At 43.9% G+C, this 22,626-nt stretch overlaps 1 protein-coding gene across 1 annotated transcript in view; it reads right to left on the minus strand.

Annotated features, from left to right (window-relative positions):
* Positions 1-375: 375 nt before the first annotated feature.
* The window catches only part of ACVR2B (activin A receptor type 2B), a 97,127-nt gene continuing 74,876 nt past the window's right edge, over positions 376-22,626 (minus strand). The window contains exons 2-11 of the mRNA XM_041488075.1: positions 21,199-21,406; positions 17,078-17,187; positions 14,655-14,806; positions 13,207-13,350; positions 11,971-12,114; positions 10,996-11,144; positions 7,340-7,454; positions 5,566-5,704; positions 3,051-3,181; positions 376-643 (exon numbers count right to left, since the gene is read on the minus strand). Coding sequence (XP_041344009.1) covers positions 449-643; positions 3,051-3,181; positions 5,566-5,704; positions 7,340-7,454; positions 10,996-11,144; positions 11,971-12,114; positions 13,207-13,350; positions 14,655-14,806; positions 17,078-17,187; positions 21,199-21,406 — 1,487 coding nt within the window. The 3' untranslated portion in view covers positions 376-448. The remainder of the gene's footprint in view (positions 644-3,050; positions 3,182-5,565; positions 5,705-7,339; positions 7,455-10,995; positions 11,145-11,970; positions 12,115-13,206; positions 13,351-14,654; positions 14,807-17,077; positions 17,188-21,198; positions 21,407-22,626) is intronic.

The raw sequence follows: 22,626 nt of genomic DNA on the forward strand, positions 1-22,626 counted from the left end.
GTGGTTTTCCTTTATGTCACGTAAGCTTTATGTCACAGATGCTCCGCGCAGAAGACAAACTGATAAAGAGAAACCCAGAAAACTGAATAAAATAAAAACAACTGAAGTGAGTTTGTTGAGGTTCTGAGGTACCTGCACCTTTTCTGCATTCATTAGTCGGCACCTGAATGCTTGCTGAAATGTCCATTTTTTTTTAATACAGTAGAGCAATGTGCTGGTAAAATTGATCCAATCCAAAAAAATAATAATAATAATAATAACAATAATAATAAAAAGTCAAGATAAAATAGCAGCTGCATTCATGGGTTTGTTGAATTTTTGTGATTTTTTTTTTTTGTACTTTTTTTTTTTCTTTAAACTCTTTTCCTTGTTGTGTTTTTTTTTTGTTTGTTTGTTTGTTTTAAATCCGCTGAGTCTGGAAAGACAAAAGTGAACCAGGACCCAGGACTCAGATACTAGACTCTTTGGGTGGCAAGTCCACGTTGGTGACGGACGTCACGATGGAGACGAGGCAGTCCGAGGTAGTGCCGTTGACGGATTTGCGGATCTGCGCGATGCGCTCCTCGACGCAGCCGGCCGAGAGCCGCGCCTCCGCGTCGTGGTCCCAGCACTCTTCGATGGTCACGCAGAGCTGCGCCAGGCCCTGCGGACAGCAACGGCGAGAAAACACCTTCAGCAACGTCACCTGCCCTGGGGGAGGCTGCTAGAACCCTAATCACTGACAATTTCAAACTTTCTAGACTAACGTAACGACTGTCATGAGTATCAGTGCAGGTGCTGGATGATAGCAGTAACTTCTGCTTATTGAACATCATTTGGCTTTTGGCAATGCGTAGATGCTCTCTCAGAAAGACTAATAAATGCTAACCCCCTAAGAAAACACTGCTTTAACCTACAGCCATAGAAAAAAACATCCAAAATTAAATGATAGAACTAAGATTATAAGTGTATAATTTAAATAAAAATGTGTAATATCACATAATGAAAACTTGAAGTATTAAAAATATAATAATACGTATAAAACAAAATAGAAGTTTTAAAATAGAAACTAGTCCTTCTTCTTTACCTTTTTCACCTTCTTCTTCATAAGTTTAAGTAATATTGTGGAATTAAATTAAAAAATCCACATTACAAAATCCAAGTAGTTCGTTATTAAGTTAAAAATAAAAATAATTTAAGTATAATTTCTTAATTAAACAGTTTACCCTTAAAAAACCTCATAAAAAAAGAAATACAACTCCATTTTTTACCTTATTGGTAAAATACTATAAAACTCACAACTTATGAAAATATAATATAAATAAAAACCAAGAAACATCTGAATCCAAACAAAAAATATCATCCCACAATTTAATCCCAACCTTAACAAAGAAAAAACAAAAAAATCAACATTAGTGGTGCCCCGTGTGAGGATCAAACTCACAAACTTCAGGATGCCAAAGTGATTTTTGCTTATGTATTTCCTTCATACATGTTTGTAGCTCTGTAGCCTATTGCTGTATAATTATATAACTCCTAGCTAGCTCCAGCACTTTTCCTACCCTGATATGCAGAAAGACAAAACACATTCCAAAGGCTCCTATCCTACCTTGTGTTTCTTGGGAATCAAGGATGAGCAACCCTCCCAAGACACTTTCTCATAAATAGAGTACAGCTATTACCAATGGGGGGCTCCAGAAGAGGTTGAACCAAGAGAGGGAATTACCTCATCACCTGTGTTTCTAATTGGGGATTCTTGTTAATTATGCTAATCAGCTAAACTTATAAAGCTGTATTCGCCCTATGTGGGGTGGGCATTTTTCCACATCTGCCCCTGGAGGCCTGCAATCAAAGACCAGTTTTTATATTACCTCCTATGCTAATATTGTCTCAAAAGTCTGTTGTTTTATTTCTATATCTTTAAGGCATCATGAGCACCACCTTGTCAGTGGGTGGAGAGATCCACTCAACACAGCCAATGCTCTAAAAAACCCCTACAAGTATTTTTTCCACAGTATGCCAATTACCATGAGATAAGCTCCAAAAATTACTGGGTGGAGAGATCCACTCAACACAGCCAATGCTCTAAAAAACCCCTACAAGTATTTTTTCCACAGTATGCCAATTACCTTAAATATGTGTTTTCATGGTTCTTTAAATATGTGTTTTCATGGTTCTTTTTAAGCATCTGCTTTCTAAGGCTTGGTCGCATTCCGCCCCAAAAGTGCTTTTTTTAATATCAAAATAAATCCCAAGATTCAGCAGTTGAAGCTTTAAAAGACAACATGTATTAAGATTCCCATGATGAAACTGTGAGAGCTGGCAGCACTGTATCAGTTACTATGAAACCATTTGCTTTGTTTGCAATCATTTCTCTTGATATCCCCAAAAAACCTGAATTCAACAGTGCTTGAAGAATGCAGCTCTTATTTGAGCCCTCATTTGAAGTGATGTACTCATCTTTTTGTACAATTCACAGCTCTACCTAACTTCTGGGAAATGAGTTAGTGCCCCTGAGTCTAGCAAAATCTGTAGCAGTTTGGGCAAAATAGAGGCATTTGACTTCTTACTGAAGCCCAGTGAGATGTCATCATCTCTTATCTTCCAGATCTAAGAAAAATCAGCTCTTTTATTAAAAACGTGAGCCTGAAATGAACTACCTCTGGGAAACCCACACTGCATTTTGCTTCATTGTCTGCTCACTTTCACATCTAATTAATTTTTCCTCCATAAACTGCTCCAAGTCTTGCATAGTATCTGGCTTGTGAGGAGTTTGTCTCCAATGGTATGGATGGTTTTCTTTTTCTTAATGAAAGGACTTTATTTTCCATTCTTTTACCATATTAAAGGAGTCCTACTAAAGCACCACACGCTCCACATTCAGCACTAGCTGATTATTCAGCTTGTTTAGTCTCTAAAAACAGGAGATAAAAAGAAAAGGGAACACAAAGGTGTTGAGCAACCCCTCGTTGCCCAGAGCTGACTCTGGCTAACACTGGGAATGCATAACCACATCCCTCATTCCCATCACACAGGAAAATATTTTCCACTGTTAACCAGGAGGGACGTACGGGATGTTTTAGCCAGTGATCCTTGAACACGGGGCGCATCTTCTTGTGAACCACCACTTCTTGCAGGTCCTCAAGGGATGGGTGCTGACCTATTTCTTCTTCAAAAGGCAGCATGTATTCATCCACTGGACCTACAGTGCACACAGAGAATCAGGTTAGGGAAGGAATGGCCTCTGCAGAGCTACAGTGTCCCCATGCATGAGTGAGCTGCAGCTCTGGAGCAACCTTAACCCACTGCAACAAAGCCTGACGTTCACATGTCACTGCAGACAAATGTGATTTACATTCCTCCTGCACAATGGTCTTTGCTGTCCCTGCTGCTTGTCTGGCCGTGCATTTTCCACCTCGCTGAGTTACAAATCCGAACCCTCAGCCAGGCCTCCAGATCCCACCATTTCCTTGAGGAAGTTTGCCAGGTAATCCATGATTTATTTTAATATAAAGAGCAGATCAACTCATCCTCCCCACATTTTAACACAGCAATTCAGGACACAATAACCTAGAGAAAGATTTCAGCATGAGCATAATTTCATTTTAGCACTGACTAACAAGGTCAAGCATATACAACACTTATATTTTCTTGCTTTGTGATCTGGTTTGTTCGTAGGTTTGAGTCAGCCCTGACACACTGGAGCCAGATGCACTTGTCCCAAGTACTGGCTCCTAAGTGTAAAATGATTTCTGAATGTTTTACTTATACCAGTTATGGCTGTGCACTGCCCAGGGCCACAGGAATGAGACAACTGCTATGAGTATCAGTGCAGATGCTGGATGATAGCAGTAACTTCTGCTTACTGAAACATCATGTGGCTTTTGGCAATGCATAGATGCTCCCCCAGAAAGAGCAGCCCAGCTTAACTGATGGGCTTCTCAGGGTGCTCCATGGCACCACTTACAGTTTCTCAGTAACCAAAAATGACCTCTTTTCAGAGCAGAGATACCTCAAAAGGGTCTTTCCAGACTAAAATAAGGGTCTTTCCAGACTAAAATAAAAGAGCTGACCACTTCATCTGGTCATGAATTGTGACACCAACAGCACAATGTTTACTCTAAAGAATGAAATCACTAAAATGGCTTTTCATTATTCTTGTTTACTCAGTGGCAGTCACTAAAACAAACTAAAACACTTGCTCCAATCAGGGTCATTTATGACTTTCCTTTTCCTCCAAGAGGAGCCCAGGCTGCGAAGAGCTGCACTGGTGATTTGGAAGCTAAATATGCTGTTTTCACAACATCACTTCTGAGCTGAAGTGCAGATGAGGCTCAGTGTAACTCCCTGTCATCCCAAGGGAAGCCTTCCCTCTGACTCAGTGGTGCTGAGTGTGGCACCTGGAGTATCTCAGCTGCCTGAATTGGCAGGGGATCACAAACATGACAGGAAAAATGAAAGTGGATATTTGGGGCACCTCAACAGAGAAGGGCAATTCCTACATGAATGATCTGTGTACCACTGTTTTTCCCTACTGTGCTCCCAGCTCCCTGCTCCTCCAGCATTCTACCTCGTTAGACTGTACATTTCTGAAGATGTAACCTTCTGTGTAAGATTCTGTTACCACACACTTATGGGAGGCATTTTAATTATAATCACGCTCCTCAGTCCTACTGTAATGCTAACAAAAACATCTCAAGTCTAGGTGAGGTGCTGTTGTTTTGCAAACTTGATTTCAAACTTTCAACTTGATTTTCAGTTCAAAGCACCCATATCTATACAAGAAGAAAAAAGTTGGAAGAAGAAGCCTTGGAGCTAGTACAATGTTGTGACTGCTTTCCTGTCCTGCAAATGTCAAGGGTCAATAAAGGACAGATGTGCTGATTGGACAGAAAATATGGCCCACTTTACAGCATCATTTTTAGATTTAAAAAAGGAGAAAGGAGACACCATGAAGTTCATACTTTTAGATCCTTCAGGAGAAAGTGAGATCCTCCAAAGCTGTAAATGAAGAAACAAACCAAGTGCACTGCTGAGAGAGGGCTTGATCAGCAAAAGATCAACAACTAATGATTTATGATAGCAGGGAAATGGGCTTGCTGACTCAAGAAGATCCTTCCAGCCCTGTGTTCCTGCTATTTCACTAAGGTGCTTTCCATTCAGGCTACTCCCCTGCCCTGCATAAGCCAGGTGACAGCCAAGCTGGCTGTGTGGCTCTTCTCAGGAGCCCAAGGCATGCCCTGGTCACTGGCAGAAATGTAGAGTGCCACTGAGAGCAGCACAGGGCAGGCTCAGGAGTAAAGGACACCCATCCTGTAGGAATCACCTTCTCCCTCTGAATTCTCAGCAATTTGCAAGGTAACCAACACAGTAAAAAGTACTTTGAGGCTTGAGCACTTACAAAGGTTATTATATACAGAGAGTAACACCTTATGTCAAAAAACAAAGGAAAAACAGGTTAGCTGCTTTTAATAAAAATATGCCATTGATTTTTTTTTTTTTTTTAAACAGAGACAGATCCATTTTCTGGCCAGCTGAACCACACTGAAACAGAACCCTCCCTAGGGAAGAGGTCTTTATTCTTACCATCAACTGCTCTACATCTGGAGACTAGCTCCCACAGCACCAGTCCCATTGCATACATGTCTATTCTCAGGAAGGCGTCTCGTTGGAAGTTGATTGCTCCCTCCAGCACTTCAGGAGCCATGTACCTCCTTGTTCCCACCTACAGAGAAAAAACACAGCTTAAGTTACATTGCATTTGGGCCCCTCAGCCTCTGCACGTTGGAGGTGAGTGACAGCTGGTTTCATTAGCCTGGAGGCCACTGCTGCTAAAGGTGCACCTTGCTCGAAAAACAAGCAAAGGGGAGCTGTTTCTTCTGACACTGATTCTCATTAAGATCACCCCAGTCCAGATAAGCAACATAAAGGAGGAAGCCAAAGTGCAAGGCTACGTGTGTGATACTCATTCAGTGCCCACTGCAGGTCTGCATCCTGCTGCATGTTGCTCTGGCAGCACACCCTGCATGGGGAAATGCTGTCTTTGGAGACACACAGAACACCTTGAGGTCAAGTCTGGCTTGGTTATCTCAGTTGTTGAAAGTTCAATCCTCTTTCACTCAAAAAAAACCCTCAACAAAAAACTCCAAACCCAAACAAACAGCCCCCGAGATAAACAAAAACAGAACCAAAAAAAACAGAAAAGAGAAAAAATTATATGTCCTGAAATGGTAGGAAAAGGTGTTGTTTTGACAGCCCTAGATAAAACAAGTCTCCTGTATCCACAGAATAGTAAAACATGAACCCTGACTTGCCATGGTTTAGAAAAGATCTGCTCTTGTTTTATGGAATAGGCATTATAGTACCTCCATTGTTATGTTTAGTATGGCTCATAATGTAGGAGGGTAGACAGGACAGCAAGGGAAAAAGCAGCTTTCTTGAGAATTTAAAGACTTTTAATAATTTCCTTTAAGGAAATTCTCATCTCTTCTTTCTGTTATCTGAGGCAGTGGGGACAGAGTGAAGCCAGGATATGGAAAGATGTGCAAAATACTGGAAAAGTCAAAATAAAAGCGACAAAAATGAGGAAAGTTGAATAGGGCTAACCCAGAAGAGTGTTCATTCCTTCTGAGATAAAGCTAAAAAAGGGAGACTACATTGGAGATGGAAATTCAGAAAGTGCTGGAGGCACAAGGAGGGGATGATGGACTTGCTGTCCTGGCATGAGAGCAGAATGAGGAGCTGCTTGCTGCAACACAAAGGCAGAAAATTAAGAACCCATAAAACTGTAGCATATTGTTTACACAGTGCACAGCCAGATGTGCCAAAGGTCACCCAAACAGCCAGCCTGGCTGAATTCCTAAAATTAAATCAATAATTTTAGGATTATTAATATTAGTATTGTGGTATCAGTATTAACATTTAGGAGCTTTAATATTTGTGTTATGGCCTGGAGAAGTAGTATGTGCAGCAGACTCCAAACTTCTGAGGTTCAGCTGGGCTGTCTTGCCTTGCTTTGGTCAAGAAAGGTTGGAGCAGATGATCCTTGAGTCCCTCTGTGATTCTGTGATTCTGTGGGTATGTATACCAAAACAATAAAGATACAATGAGCCCTGTGTCTGAAGGAGGAAGCCACCTGACCCCAGAGCTGGGGGAGCCTCACCTGCACAGCAATCAGAGATTTGAGCACCCTTCCCACTCACCCAGATTAAAGCAGCTCCCAGAATTTATGTCTGAGCACAAGTTTTTATGGAAAAAACACATATCTCAAAGAGAATTAAATGCATCTCCACAAACTAGCCCCCACTCCAGAGAAGCTATGGCAAGTCCAACTTTTTAAAAAGTTAAAGGTAATGATTACCTGTCCATGAGTGTCCCCTGGAGGTTTTCCAGGTTCAAACCGTACAGCCAGTCCAAAATCAGCTAGCACAGCTGTCAAGTCGTTCTTCAGCAAGACATTTTTACTTTTGAAGTCCCTATGGACAAGGCAAGAAGTAAGGGAAGGGTTTATCATGGCCTGTGTCTAAATCACACTGCAGCACACACATTGGCTATAGGTTCAGCAGCTCCCAGTAAATCAGCTCCTTTCTTCCTTTCTCCCCCAGGGTCCCAGCATGGCCAGTGCTGCAAACTTGGCTGCTCCTCACTGCCCTTGTCCCCAAAACATGACAAAGCAGCCCTGAGCTGACCAGCACAGAGTCAGCCAAACTCCCCAATGAATTAATCTCAAAGTAAAATCTGACCTGAAGGGGCGCTTTTAATTAGAGCAAGCTGTATATAAGGCACCATTTCTTTCTCCAAGCACCAGCTCTGGACCCCCATATTCTGGGCCCTTCTCATTCCCAAGAACAAAACCAAGGCAGGTTAAGGGAGTACATTACTCTTTATCCTAGTAAGGATGTTTGCTCCTATCTACAAAATCAGATCTTTCTGGAAATCAGCAGATGCTGGTGAGACTCTCTCCACCCTGACTACAGGCTTCAACAGACTTCTGCCACAGTCATCTATCAGCCTTCTGTTGTAATTGCTGGATTGATCTTCCCTGGAGAATTCAGAGGGTTGGAAAGCAAGCAGGGAAGGGGGTGAGGCCACACAGACATGCTGTCAGGGTCAGAGCAGGCAGCTGACAGGCAGGTATAAGAATTTGCAGTAGAGATGGTGGCTCTGTGCTTGAAGGGGACATTTGTGTCAGTCCTGTGCTGCAGCAGGATCATTTCAGGGCAGCTCAGGTAAATCTGCAGGGGCTGGGAAGGGTGGGGGTTGGAGGAAGATCACACTGAGATGCCAAACCAGTCGAGCCCTGTTCCCTGGGCTTCCTGCATTTTCATCTGAAAAGGAATGTTTGGCAATCTAATTAAATTACAGACCTTAGACAGCAGATGGCAATTGTCCTGTATGCTCAGCATTATAACTTCCCTATCATCAATTCACTCAGTGACCCTGCTGATTGCAGGACATTGCAGGCCTGCACAAAATAATTAATGAGGGCAGATACGATTGTTCTGCACTAGAGAGACCTGTCAAAATTCTTTGTGAAGAGGGAAACTGCTGGACCATAGAGAAGGGGCTGCTCCCTGCAGCCTCAGATGCCAGAGCATCAGCTCAAAGCACTGCAAGCAAAAATCACGCAGCCCCTGATTCTGAGCTTAAAATATCAAAAGAGAGGATTTATCCTCTCTAAGCTAAACACAGCATGATGGGCATTTCTGGCTTGAGGATTAAGATGGGGGAACTGGGTGTGAAGTTGGAGGGCACTGTGCAGCCAGCGAACCCCAGCAGAAACCAGCCTCCATCAGCTCTAGGGACTCAGCACAGCTTTGCAGAGCCTCCCAAACATTGGTACCCTTCCATTACACAGAAGAACTGCATTTCCCACTATCTGTCATCCCAGAGGCTGCCTGCTTCCATGCTATAGCAGTTTCCCCACAGGCTTAGGCTACAGCCATCATCTGATGACATGGATAAACGCCTTTGCTCGTTCAGCTTTAGGGGATTATGCCCTCAGGATGGTACAGATTGTGCACGAGATTTTTGCAAAGCAGTGGCTCGATGAGGACCACACAGAAATTATCAGACAATCTGCCTGAACGATGTGGTTCCAAGGTGAAACGATGCAAACCAGCATTACTGTATGAGCATGTGCTGCTGCTCCTCACCTGCAGTGCCCTTCAAGCATGCAACAGTTAACTCCTACATCTTGATACACAATGCAGGGATTTCCCTTTGCAATTCTATTTTTTTCCCCCCATTTCCATACATTTCCCCATTTTTCCATGCTTTCTTTCCTTCCTTTCACAACCTTGAACTGGCAAGTCTGAGCTGCAATGCAAATGTATCCAGGGAGAAGGACTTAATCCAAGCCTTGCCAAGTAGATTTCCCATAACATCATATCCATTAGACCATCCTAAAATTGTCACTGCCAAATAAAAGTGGCGTGAAAAGAAGAATTTTTTTTTTTTTTTCATATAGCACTTCAAACTAGGGAATACAGAGCAAGCAGACTATGAGTAATGGGTGAGTTAATTCGATTGAGACACTGGAGATTTTATTTGCAGCTTCCACGTGGGGGCACTTTTGCACCGACAAGTGATTCCATAACCTTAATCCTCCTTGTAGTGCCGGGGGCCAGAGAGGAGTTGGCTGAACCCCTGCCCAGCAGTGACTGGGGAGTCCCACCTGGCAACCCCAGCATCTCCATCCATGTGCACCGTGAGAAGCCATTAAAAAACACCCCCCATGTCCCCCTCCCTGGATTTAAAATGCATTTAGTGTTTTCTTTCAAAAATAAAATTAAAAGGAGTGGGGTAATCCGAGGGAAATCCCTTGTGCCCTGAAACCCCTCCTCCACTAGGTATGTGCTAAATTCACACAAACGCTGCATTCTACAGCTTTTATCGCTTGCTAAATGGACAGGGACACTAATGAGCACGATCTGTTGCTTTAAAGCCTCTCTATAGCCTTCCCCTGTTCCCCACCCTCAGGAATTTTCATCTATAAACCACTGCCTTTATTCTGCAGGGACAAATGTCAGGGACACAGGGGTCAGCTCCAGGAGCAGCACAAAGGCAGCTGCAGATTCTTTCAAAAGCCCCCAGCTCTCCAAAACTTTCAGGTTTGGGGAGGTGGGTTGTTTTGGGGGCAGGGATATCCTTGCAAAAACAGGGATTATCTTGCCACAGATGAAGCCAGGCCTGCTAGATCAGGTACAAATTGCTGCAGCTGGACGTGGGGTTTTATGTCCCTCCTAGATGAAATGGGCTGGGTGGTGGGGGAGTATGGCCACGGATTACAGCCTGTAAATCCCTTCTGGAAATCTCCCCCATCCTGCCCTGCCACGAGCAAACCACTCAGAAGAGATGCTTTAATCTAGGGCACGCAGTGTGGGACTTTGGAGAAGGGCTGAAGCATGAGGATGGTTTAACCCAACTTCTTTCTCACTGTCCCCTCTGCACTGACACCCAGGCGGGTTGAAGCAATGCCAGGAGGTCTCAGGGGCAGGGTGGCACCTGCTGTGGTGTCTCTCCATAAGCATCTTGGCACAATTTGGGCATTATAAAACTACAGGGAAAAGTAACTAGCAGCCATTCCCTGCCTTTCCACGGTTTCTCTATTTTTTATCTAATGATCAAAGGCTCTGTGGGAAGACATGCAATGGAGTTATCAGTCTAAATCAGGGAAAAATAGGGTCCTGCTCCTGGTACAGCCATAGAAATACACAGGTCTTAATGTGATGATATTATCAAGCCAAGTCCTTTCAAAGAGTGGTTCTGCAGCAGCCAGAATTCCCTTTCCACCACAAGGGAAGAGTTGATGGAAGATGGAAACCCCTACTCTTTGGACATTCACCATCAGCCACTACCAAGACACTTACTTGCCCCCCACCATTTTATATGTGGGTGAAAAAAATTCTTGTCTTAGCACAGAATTTGCTGAGTTAAAAGGCCTTTACTTCCTACAAGCACAACTTCCATTCAACGGCATCATTTCAAAGACAGTGTCAACAAAAGAGGCTTTACCTGTGTGCTATGGCAGGTTTGTGTCCTTCACCTTTGCACCAGGGGACATCTTCATGAAGGTAGGACAAGCCACGGGCCATTGTTTCTGCAACATGGCAGAGCTCATTCCAGCTGATAATGTTGCCCTTCAGGTAATCTGTCAGAGAACCCTGCAGAACAGGACATTGTCAGCTCTTAATCATAGACCCCTCTGTGTGATAGATGTGCTAACTCATCAGTTTAGAGAATGGTTTAGAGGGTGCTTGAAAAATTTGAGCCTTGATTTTACAGGGGGGGAAGAAATCACTAGTGAAAGCAAAAAGAAGAAATAAAAATCAGAAGTGTCCATGAGTTTTCAGCCCTTGACCTCCTGATGTCTACTTATCTGCCAGGGAAGGGGAGGGAGGTAACGAATGAAAAAATCATCTTTAACCAGAGCAATTCATCCAACCTCAGCAAGGGGAAAGCCTTCCATGCAAGTTGGAGCATTGTATCAGCTGGCTGTGGCAATGATTGACTCAAGCAGACCTTGGATTTACCAGGGGATAACACTGCTGGCTCAACCCCAGATTTGCACGTTTGTTTTAAGTGTTAGTCATGGTTTACAACTAAAGCAATCCATGAAGGGGGAGATGTGTCCCAGGCCTCAGAAGCAAACATGGAGCCCATCTGCAAGGGGCCATTTGGATCTGCAAAATCTGTCTCCCATGATGCTCATCTATGCACATCAAGAGATGGTGACCACTACAGATGTGAGCTGTGGCCTTTTGTGCCTCTCTCCCTTCCTAAATCCCACTTTTATTAATCCTTTATTTGTGTAGGAAAGCCTTGAAAACTAAAGGAAGGGCGTTTGAAACAGGGGAGCAGGAGCACTTTGCTACCACAGAATCATGGCCCACCAAAAACAGACTGGAAGAATTACAGGGATTATAATCCTGCTGTATCACAATCAGCTCCCTCTCTGCCTTCCCAAAATGTACATGCAATGATCATTACCTTGTCATGGAAAGCTGTGATCAGCCAGAGCTCTGTCTCCAGGTTTGTCCCCCTTTTCTCTGCTGCGATAAATTGCAAAAGGTTTTCATGCTTCATGCCAGGAGTGTTGAAAATCTCCCTCTCACTCTGCCAAGATTGCTTATCCTGAAGCAGGGAGAAATGCACCATCAAAGATCACGCTTCCCTTTAAAGCAAACAGCTCCTTCAGTTCAGTCAGAGCTGCTCACACTACTCTAAAAATCATGCTCCTGTGTTAGGATGTGATGCATTCAAAAGCAAGGAGGCTGTTTTCCCTAAAGAAGAAAGACATGTTGCTGTCCTCAGTCTCCCCTCTCCAAAATTATCCTCAGCTGTTCCTAAAGGACATGTGTGGGGAGTGGAGAGGAAACCAAACTCAACCTTACTGAGAAATAATATTTTTCAAGATTTCCTAAGGATACTTGCAAGAAAAAAGCCTGAGCATACAGCACCCAGGATGAGCCTTGCAGTGTAATTGCTGCAATTGCAAAATCTAATTTAGGCTCTATTGAATATTGAATACTAGTAGGTCACAGCTGGCTTGGACAGAAGATGTGCAGATCTCCTTTAGCAATGTATGACAACAAATTTGAGGTGAAAAAGTAATGAAGGAGACAGCAGAGGAGCACAAAGATGTTTTAGTAATTTTTCTTTCACTTGACTTTTGATTGCTTTACTCTTTTCATCTGCAATTCCTAGAGAATCAAGTCAGGAGTGTTCAAAGGTTTCCTAGAGCAGAAGACAGGAGCTGACAAAAACGCTGCAGCACAATTAGCTCTCACAGCACCAGGGCTCTGCCTTTGGAGGCTGTAAACTGCTCACTAGGTCTGGATCCAGATTTACAACCCACCCAGGCAGGACACACAAAGCCAGGGCTCTGGCCCTTTGTGTGCCCTCTGGGCACTGCAGCTGCACCCTTTCTTGATGGATTTAAACAACACGGCATTTGCAGGGAAGATAACATACCCTGTAGATTTCAGAATGTGCTTGTTTTTGCCCTTCTTGCAACAAGTGCTACTACAGGAAGCATTTGGTAATGAGATAACACAGGGAGAAGTGTAGGAAGGAAGGGTTCTTGAACTTTTCCCCCAGCAGAAGAGCCCAAATGCATCTTTGTTATGGTCTCAAAAAACCATAATCTCTACAGGCACTTACAGCATCTCAGCACTGGTGAGGAAGCCCCTGGCAAGTAAGAACCTAATGCAGTGTCCCTCTCACCTGGATAGGGAAGATTTTCACTGCCACGTAGTCGTTCATCAGCTGAGCCTTCCACACGCAGCCAAAGCGTCCCCTTGCCTTGATCTCCAAGAGCTGCAGGGGCTTTAGGCCAACCAGGGGAGAAGGGGGTGGTGGGCCAGGATCCTGCACAAGAGAAAAAAACACTGTCACCAGCTGAAGCTGGACTGTAAAATAAAGGGAAGGGAGGAATCAAGAGGAAAGAAGTGTGAAGAAATAAATTTATTTAATACAGATTATTTAGATGCACTGTTTGCAGCAAGAACAGCCTGAAATTCCCTGTCTCACTTGCTCTGCAGGAATACAGCACATATAACAATCTACACCTTCAAGTGTCACTTTGTGACACTACTACCTGCCATGCTCTGGGCAAAACCTGCATTCTGTGTTTTCAAAGCAAAAGTTATTTTGGGGGTAAAGCAGCGATGTCTTCAAGGATATCTCCTGCTGGAAGTGGGAACCTTTAGATCTTTGTGACCAGAGAGCCAACTACATCTAAAACCTCCCACTGCTCTTCACTACATTAGCATGTTCCATGCCACCCCAGCCACGGGCAGTGAACAGGTCTGTCAGCACCATACAGATCATATCTGGTTAAACTCTGCACTTGTCCAGGAGAACAGTGTGACCCTGTAGGATGTGTGGGGTTGGGCCTCTGTCCTACCTGCTTTCAGATGGGAAAGGTCCACAGTAGCATAGAATGGTTTGGGTTGGAAGGGAGCCTTAAAGATCACCCAGTTCCAACCCCCCTACCATGGGCAGGGACAGCTTCCACTAGACCAGATTGCTCAGAGTTCCATCCAATCCAGCCTTGAACACTGCCAGGGATGGGGCAGCCACAGCTTCTCTGGGCAACCTGTGCGAGGGCCTCACCACCTTCACAGGGAAGAATTTTTTCCCAATATCTAACCTATTTTACCTAATATCTAATATCTAATCTGTTCTCTTTCAATTTGAATCCATTCCCACTTGTCCTGTCACCATATGCTCTTGTAAGAAGTCCCCCTCTATCCTTCTTGTGGGCTCCCTTCAGTCTGCAATTAGGTCACCCCAAAGCCTCCTACACCCATTATCTGAGGGTTCATAAAACCTGAGCTTCATCAGGGAAAGCATCTTCCCTCCTCTCATAGAGCTGGTAGGATCTTTATCATCTCTTAGATCTCTGATGGCTGAAAATGGCTCTCTCTCTGGCTGAAATCAGGCAATGGGTCTGAGATTCTTAATTCCCTCCCTCAGCTATCTCAGACATGGTGGTAATTCCACCTAAACCCATCAGTCTGACACCTCCATGGAGGCCAACTGTGCTACCAACTTCAAAAAGCAGAGAAGAAGAGTCAGGCCACCTGAAAAGAGCGAAGCAGAAGTGAACACACACTGAGCAGCCCCCGTGCCTTTTGCAAGGCCCAGACAAAGGGGAGCGAGTCCCTGACCTCAATGATGTCCACGTGGCCGTAGGGAGGCTTCCTGTGGCGGTACATCCAGAAGGCCAGCAGGATGGCCATGGACAGCACGGCGATGGGCAGCAGCGAGTACACCAGGATGTTCAGCAGGGAGGGCGTTGGCGGCGGCGGCTCGTATATGACTGTGAGAAAAGAGCAGGGTAAGAGAGGGAAAAGAACCTTCAGGAATGCAGTCAGCTGCACATCCAGAGACAACCAAACCCCTTCTGTTCCTCCACTCCAAAGATGACTGGCATGTTCCATGATGAGAGCCCCAAGGTTCAAAATCATCTTTACAGTCTGATTCATACTGATGGACAAACTGTTTTTTCTCTGTGTTTATGGTCTTTAGTCATATTTACACTGGGTGTCAGCAAAGTAAGCCTTCCAATGCTACATGGACCATCTTTGGTGTTTGATGGGATGGCTGGCCAAGCTCGATCTCCACAGATGAAAAACATCCCCCATGGCAGATGTAAAGGGGTATGACTAGGTGCTAAAAACTGAACTGAGGTACAATTACACCAAGAATCTTCATCTTTATACACAAGGTGATAGGGAGTGACATCTGAAGTTTTGTCTTTGTTTTGTCCGCGCCCAAAAATGCCAAATTTGATGCAAAAATCCATTTTTACAGAACCAAGAATTTCCAGTTCTTGGGGTTCAAAGGATGCTTCAGGAAGGAATTTCATCCAAATACCCCATCCATCAAAGGGATTTATAACAAATTGTGAAAGATGTGGAAGAATGGTTTTCAGGATTGGCCCAAGTATCTACTGGCAAACTGACCAAAGAAGTTGAAAATGGCTTTTCAGGGCTTGAATGAATTAAACATGTGGTATCTAAGCCTGATGCATTGGTTAAGGTTACCCAAACATTGGTTTTTGGCTGATCAATGGGCAAAAGCGCATTGCTGAGGGCAAACAAAACAAAAAGACATAAACACAACATCAGATTCAACTCCATGTTTACAGTTGTTGTATGTAAAGCAACAGTATTCATAAGGCTCCATGGTTTTCTCTTCTCCATAGAAGAAATTTTAGTAATGGAGTTACAATGGCCCAAACCACACTTTGCAAACTGAGCCTCCATCTGACCTTTATTTAAGATAGGTATTTCTTGTTGGGATACATAAAAACAGAACATTTCCTCCTCTTAACCCTTCCAAATGTATTAAGACAGCACGAAATCCCTTGCAGCATTGCTTTACCTTTCACAGTGATTGACAAGTTGTCAGTTTTTAGTAAAATGCTGCCGGAGCCACAATCAAATGCAATATTCCCACAGTAGTTCTTGTTCCAAATTACATCAGTGCAGTTGAGACACAAACAATGGGAATACTAAATGGAGCCATGTTGCTATGTTGGAGACATAGGGAAGGAAAAAATAGCAAGACTTGCCAAATTAAACAAAAAACTGTGAGAGAAAGAATATTTGCTACTAGGTTGCTACGGGTACGTTAATAACAGGAGATAATATAACCCATGTAAACAATTAAAAACCTATCAGGACAGCCCAGGAAAATCTGATAAAGGTCTATTTGAACATCTCAGTAAATGCAGGTAGTTCAAACCAACCCAAAAAAAAAGATTCACCTGTTTTAATAGTTTTTATTGAATGATACTTAAAAAATGTAAAATCTAAAAGAATAATTGTTTTTCTATTAGTCTCTGAAGACGGTCCTGCTATTACTTTTCTTCCTTGATGCATATCTACAAATTCTGAAAGCTGACACACACCCTTTCCCTTTCAATCCCCAGATCAACAAAACAGAATCAAATGCAAAAATCCCAGATGCTCAAGGTATCTGGAAACTCAAGACCTGTGAATTTAATGAGGAAGGTGTTAAACACCTTTTAAGAGTTTGAGGCTCAATCCATGGTATATAAATCACTCTGCCCTCTTCCCCTTGTGTAGAATTTTGTTTTGTAACATCCCACAGTGAACTGTCCACCATAAAGAAAACCTAACCTTACTGATGTTATCCAAAGTGTTGGTACAGCTTTAGCCATACAGTGAAATAACCTTAAAAAACTATTCTTAAAGAACTGTAGCCAAAGGATTTCTGACTTTGTAACCAAAACATCCAGCAAGTCAATGTTGACATGAAGCTGGATCAGAGGAGGTTTAGGACAAATATTAGGAGGAGGTTCTTCACCCAGAGGGTGGTTGGGCACTGGAACAGACTCCCCACAGAAGTGGTGACAGTGCCAAACTCAGAGCTCAAGGAGCTTTTGGACAACACTCCCAGGCACATGGTGTGAATCTTGGGGTTTCCTATGCAGGGCCAGGAGTTGGACTTGATGATCTTTGTGAGTCCCTCCCGACTCAGGACATTCTATGTTTCTATTAAAGTCCTTGGAAAATGGGTCAAGAGGAAGAGACCCCAACTCCCCCTCCTCCCAGTCACTCACCTTCTGGGCCGGTGACTTCAGGCAAGTGGGTAAATTTCTCATTGCAATAGTTGCCCTCGCAGCAGCAGAAAAACACCTGAGGGTTTTCTTCTGTGGCTACACACTCCTGCCTGCACCAGGGAGGGACAGACATGGAATGAAGGGGAGAGAAAAACATTGTCAGCCAACTCCTGTCTCTTGCCTGTGGGAGCCAATCTGCCCAAAATTGACTTCTCCACACACCTTTTCCTGCAGCTGCACTGCACAGATCAGCAGTCTCCACTTAGGGAGAACAAGTTGGCACTCAAACACCCCAGTGGATAGCAAAGACCCTTGAAAAGACTGCAAAGGAAACAAATGCTTCCATATGTACTGAGGGCATTAGATGGTGAGTAATAAATAACAGCCGCTGCTGCTAACAGAATGAGAAGGAGAAAAACGACAGGGAGACGCCTCAGTCCCTGAGCAGTGACTTTCCCACAGCCCATATGAACGCTGCCAGGGCAGAGAAGTATTTGATGATGCAATTAAAGATTGTGCCATAAAGCACACATGATGAGGGCTGAGCTAAGGCTGCTCCCACAGCCTTGAGCATCACCAGCTCTGCTCACTCGAAGGGCACCAGACAGCAGCAGCCACAGCCCTGCTGCAGCAGGAGAGAGCTGCAGGTCTCAGGGCATGCAGTGAGAGCTCAAGGTAATGCCTTTAAACTGAAAGAGGGCAGGTTTAGGTTGGATATTAGGTACAAATTCTTTACTCTGAGGGTGGTGATGCGCTGGAACAGGCTGTCCAGAGAAGCTGTGGATGCCTCATCCCTGGAAGTGTTACAAGGTTAAACATAACCTTGGGACTTAGATCATCCTTGGTCCTGTGGAATGTATCCCTTCCCATGGCAGGGGACTGGAACCTGATGATCTTTAAAAGTCCCTTCCAACCTTAACCATTTGAGGCTCCTATGATTCTCATTTTGTTTCTAGAGTTTGTAAATTTAATTTTCAAGTGTTGTCTCCTCCATAGAAAGATAGAAGCTGCACAAAAAAAAAAAAAAAAAAAAAAAAAACCCTTTAAGAAAATCAGGTTGCAGCTCTGATTTTCTGCCTTTGCCTCTTATCCAGGTACTGCTACAGCCTTCCCAGCACTGAGATTTCCTTCCACATTGTGCAAGGCCTTAGGGGACTTCCATGGATCAAACCAACTCCACTTCCACGCATCCTCCCTCTCCCCACAGATCAATGCCAAAAGAGATGTGCAGTGATTTTTGCAGTACTTTAGCTGTCATTTCTTTCTGTTTCTTAAATGCTGCTTCCCTTCCTTGCCACCTTTTGCTGTGCTATGCCCTGGTTTTAGTTATTAGGCTTGCAGAGCTGCTCTCCACAGAGAACTGTATCAAACTATTTCCTGAAGCCCAGCTAAATTATATGCATAACTTCCTTCCCTCGACCACTTGGAGGAAGTAGCAAAACAATCATATGCGTTTGACATTATTACTCATTTCTGAACCCATGCCAAGCCTCCCTTTCTGTGTTATCACTGACATACTGCCATGAGAGGAATGGAAAGGGCTCTCTTCAATCCTAGCCCTGGGTAGTTTTCAGTGCTTTACTCCCTTTGGGGGGAAAAAAATGGCTATAGCCAAACTGTCTCCTCCAAGGTCTCAGCTGGGAAGCACTTGGTTTGTTTTTCAGGCTCTCATTTTTTTCAACTTCAAAGCAAAAAAGCAGCCATTTGACTTATTCAAATGAACAAAGATGTTTCAACAAGTTAAACAGCGTTTCCAGATGCTTTTTTGTGAAATCAGATAACAAGCCCTTTGGATTTAACAGCATCAGTGTTAGAGCCTTCAATAGAAAACACATCCTTTGCTAAATCTCTTGGTTAAAAAATCAAGCTAATGAGTGAAAACAGCCTGCTCCACATCTGCAGTTCATTATCCCTGTCTCTGAGTGAAGCCATCCAGGTATGTATGACATGTTACACTTAGCAAATATTACAGCTGAGACAGAGGGAGAGAATGACACATTTTTCTGTGGCAGGGAGGGCACATTTCAGAGGGGTTCACGTGCTCTGCAGGGGAATGTGAACATGACCTCTCCAGCAGGGCTGTGTAAATAAACGAGTTGATTTTTAAACACTACCTTTTTCCTATAACCTTAAATGTACATGTGCCATGTTCTTGTTTCCTCAAGATAAAGAACAGAGTAAGGAGCCGTCACCCTCAACGTCCCAACCCTTGCACTCCAAAATTTTTCCACATTCTGGCGACAAAGGAGGCAGCACTTGGCACATCCCAGCATGTGCTGCTCCAAAAGCAGCTGCAGCAGCCAGAACAGGATCATTCCCTGCATCCAGGGACACAGAACACAGGTGCATCTGCCAAGGCTGCTCCCAGAAACTTCGGATGTTTCTGGCATCCAAAGGTGCCAGAGACACAAAGGGCATCAGCACAGCACCACTGATAAAAAAATCATCTTCTTAGCCATTTTTGCCACCTTGGGATGCAACACTGCCTGCATGGAAGTCTGCCGAGGGCACTCAAGGGAAGAGAAAAAATGAAAAGGACTGCATTTAAAGAGGGTTTATTTCTTTATATTATTTAAGCTAACCTTTATCTCAAATGTTGCTTTTGGTATTTGTACTGTTTTTTAATTCTCAGAAGATTTTTTAGCTTTGCCCTGGAACTTGTGGCTTTGAAAAGTCAGGCAATGGAATGCTGGATGCTCAGTTCTAGGGCTGCAAAAGGCTGGTGAGGAGCCCTGGAAACTTTTTACCATTGTAACAGAGCAACACATTATGACAGAGTTTAAGAAACACTACATCCCTGCAGAGACACTCAGTGACAATACAAGTGTCACTGGATATGAGAGCAGGCACTGAAAGGAGAAATCTGTTTACAGTAAACACTTCTGCTTGGAAGTAGGAAACTACAGTGACCTTCTATTCTCAGAAGAATCGGCATTAAGATGACTAATGGGCCAAGGAGGATTGATTTATTGGGAAAGAATAAAAATTTAACTATATATAGAGCCTGGCTACTCAATTGGCAAGGGAATAGGTGTGGTAGGAAAGTAACTCTGGAGCTAATAATAGAACAAAGATGAGGAACAACTTACAGTCGAGGTAAGCCAAGACAGCAGGCACAAAGGCAGGGGAAGTGTACAGCACCAAAGGGAGAAAACACTGCAGCCACAGGACAAATCTAGTTCCAGCTTAACCCCACAGCTTAGCACCTGATCTTCCTAAAACTTTCAGAACGAGACGCGACCAAGATGCACAACTGAGAATTGCACAAAGGTGAGATCGACCCACAGCAGTGTTATATCAAGGGAAATCCTTGAATTTTATGTTGCTAATCCTTATTGAAAGGGCTGGGCTTGGCTTGGTTGGTTGGTCATTGGTTTGGGGTTTTTTTTAACAAAAACCCTGAGCTTAGAGCTACTGAACATTGTCCTTTTCAACTGTGAAACTTCATAGGGCTGTTTTCTTTAGCCTTAATTCTTTTCCCCTTTGTAGAATTGCATCAAGGGAAGTGAGAAAAGACTAGTTAATTTTCCCAGCTATTTAATGAGGCTGGAGCCTTCACACTACAAAACCTCACTCCTTTTCAGCTTGCTACAATCAGTGACACACAAACTCACATTGCTTTTGCTCCCCACTCTTTCTCCTGGCCCTCCTCTTCACTCAGCCAAAGAACAGTGGAACTTTTTGCAACATCACAAACGTCAGAATATCTCAACCCCAAACCACCCCCAGATATCTGTGCTTTTCTAGACAGCTCCAAATGATTCCAAGTTTTCACTTCTATCACCAAATGCTCCTGGAAGAACATATTGCTCTTCACTTGATGGTACAGGACAGGTTTTTCAACGAACGCCAGAATTATCAAAGCTTTGCTAGGGAAAAAAAACAAACAAAACAAAACACAACACAAAACCCCTAAAAGTGATTTTTGCAGCTTCTATTTAGAAAGTCAAAGCAGGTAAGTAACAATTCTGAGAGCTGCATTAGCAACAGAAGCAATTACAGGGGATGCTTTTGCCAATTAACTTGGACTTGCCTTATTTTCCTCTATGCAAAAAATCACAAGTTTTTACACTTAGAGGGTTGTTTAAACCTGTATTTGGATAAACCAGCTGGGCTATTACCTGTCATAGCAGTTGAAGTCATCTAACCAGCAGCCTTTCTTCACCAGCTCGATGGAGCCCGAGTTGTTTCTCCAGGAGGCGTAGCAGTGGAGCCGCTTGTCCTTCTCCCCCTCGCAGCGCTCCACGCCGCTCTGGTTGGTCTTCTCCAGCTCCCAGTTGGCATTGTAGTAGATGCACTCCCTTGTCTCAGCCTCCCCGTGGCCTGGCCATGAAAACAAAAATCAAGCCCCAAGAACATTCAGGTAAAATCAGAAATAGATCCTGGGAATCGCAGGGCTCTGTTTTAGGTGATGCATGCATTTGATTCCCCAGGAGCTGAGCAGCTCAGCAGTGAGAGCTTCAGCACAGCGTGGAGATTATTCTTCTTCTCTGGGATGAGGTGGGAGATGGAGAGGTCAGGTTTGCCTAAGCTCACACAGGAGCTTATGGTGAAGCCAAGAGCCCAGCTGAGACCTTCCCAGATCTCCTCTGGACAATGCTTCAGCCTTAGGACCCTAAAACAGGAGATGCACAAGGCAATGCATACCCAATAGTGTCTAACCACAGAAACCTTGTTTAGCAAAGACAACCTGCCAGGGTGCTACTTGATGCTTGCTGGGATGTCATGCAGTGGAGTTTTTCTCCCTCTGCACCACTACTTTGGGAAACACCACCTAAAAATACACAGTTTCTTCCATGGATGTAACTGAGAACAGATAATATTCATTCTGCAAAGGAGGGCCAAACCAGTGGCCATTTCTCACTTAGATCCTGGTTCAGGCTTATTTGGATAAGACTCCATATGATAAATGCCCTGTTTTTAGCTGCATTTGACACAGCTCATGGTGCCTCTCCACCCAAGCAAGACCTTGAACAACAGAAAATTCTGTTCCCCAAACAACGCTGGCCACCCCAAATGGATGCTTGGCCACCAAAAACAAAGGAGTCTCCATAGCCTGTGGGTCTTCCCTCCTGTAGAGCCTCTTACCAAAGGAGTGTGGAGCTCCTACTGCCGCCAGGGAAACAATTCCCCCATAGCCACCAAGTGGCAGAACTGAAATACACTTGCAGACACACCCATTAAAACCAGAGTCAAAAAAGGGAACACTGATATTTGCAGATGACCTGTTATGTCCTAAACCTTAGAAATCCTCTCTTCATCTGGAAATACTCTGCTTTGTGGCATTTTGAGGATTAGTTTAAAACAAAACGAAGAATGAAACACACGTCTTGTAAGCAGACAAACACGAAAGATGCCATGAGCCCTGTACCATGATGGTTCTGTAAATCCTGAAATGCCCTGCAGCCATCTCTCCTTGGGATTGCCCAACCTAAGGTAAGGTCGGGCCTGGCCATTATTTTGATGGATTGCAATCATGGAAAACGTAGGTATCTCAATAAAATGTGTTGACAACTGGGTAGAAAACACAAATCAGTCCCGCAGGATGG

Source organism: Pyrgilauda ruficollis, unplaced genomic scaffold, assembly GCF_017590135.1.
Source record: "Pyrgilauda ruficollis isolate IOZ18807 unplaced genomic scaffold, ASM1759013v1 scaffold12, whole genome shotgun sequence".
In the NCBI taxonomy this organism is placed as follows: Eukaryota; Metazoa; Chordata; class Aves; order Passeriformes; family Passeridae; genus Pyrgilauda; species Pyrgilauda ruficollis.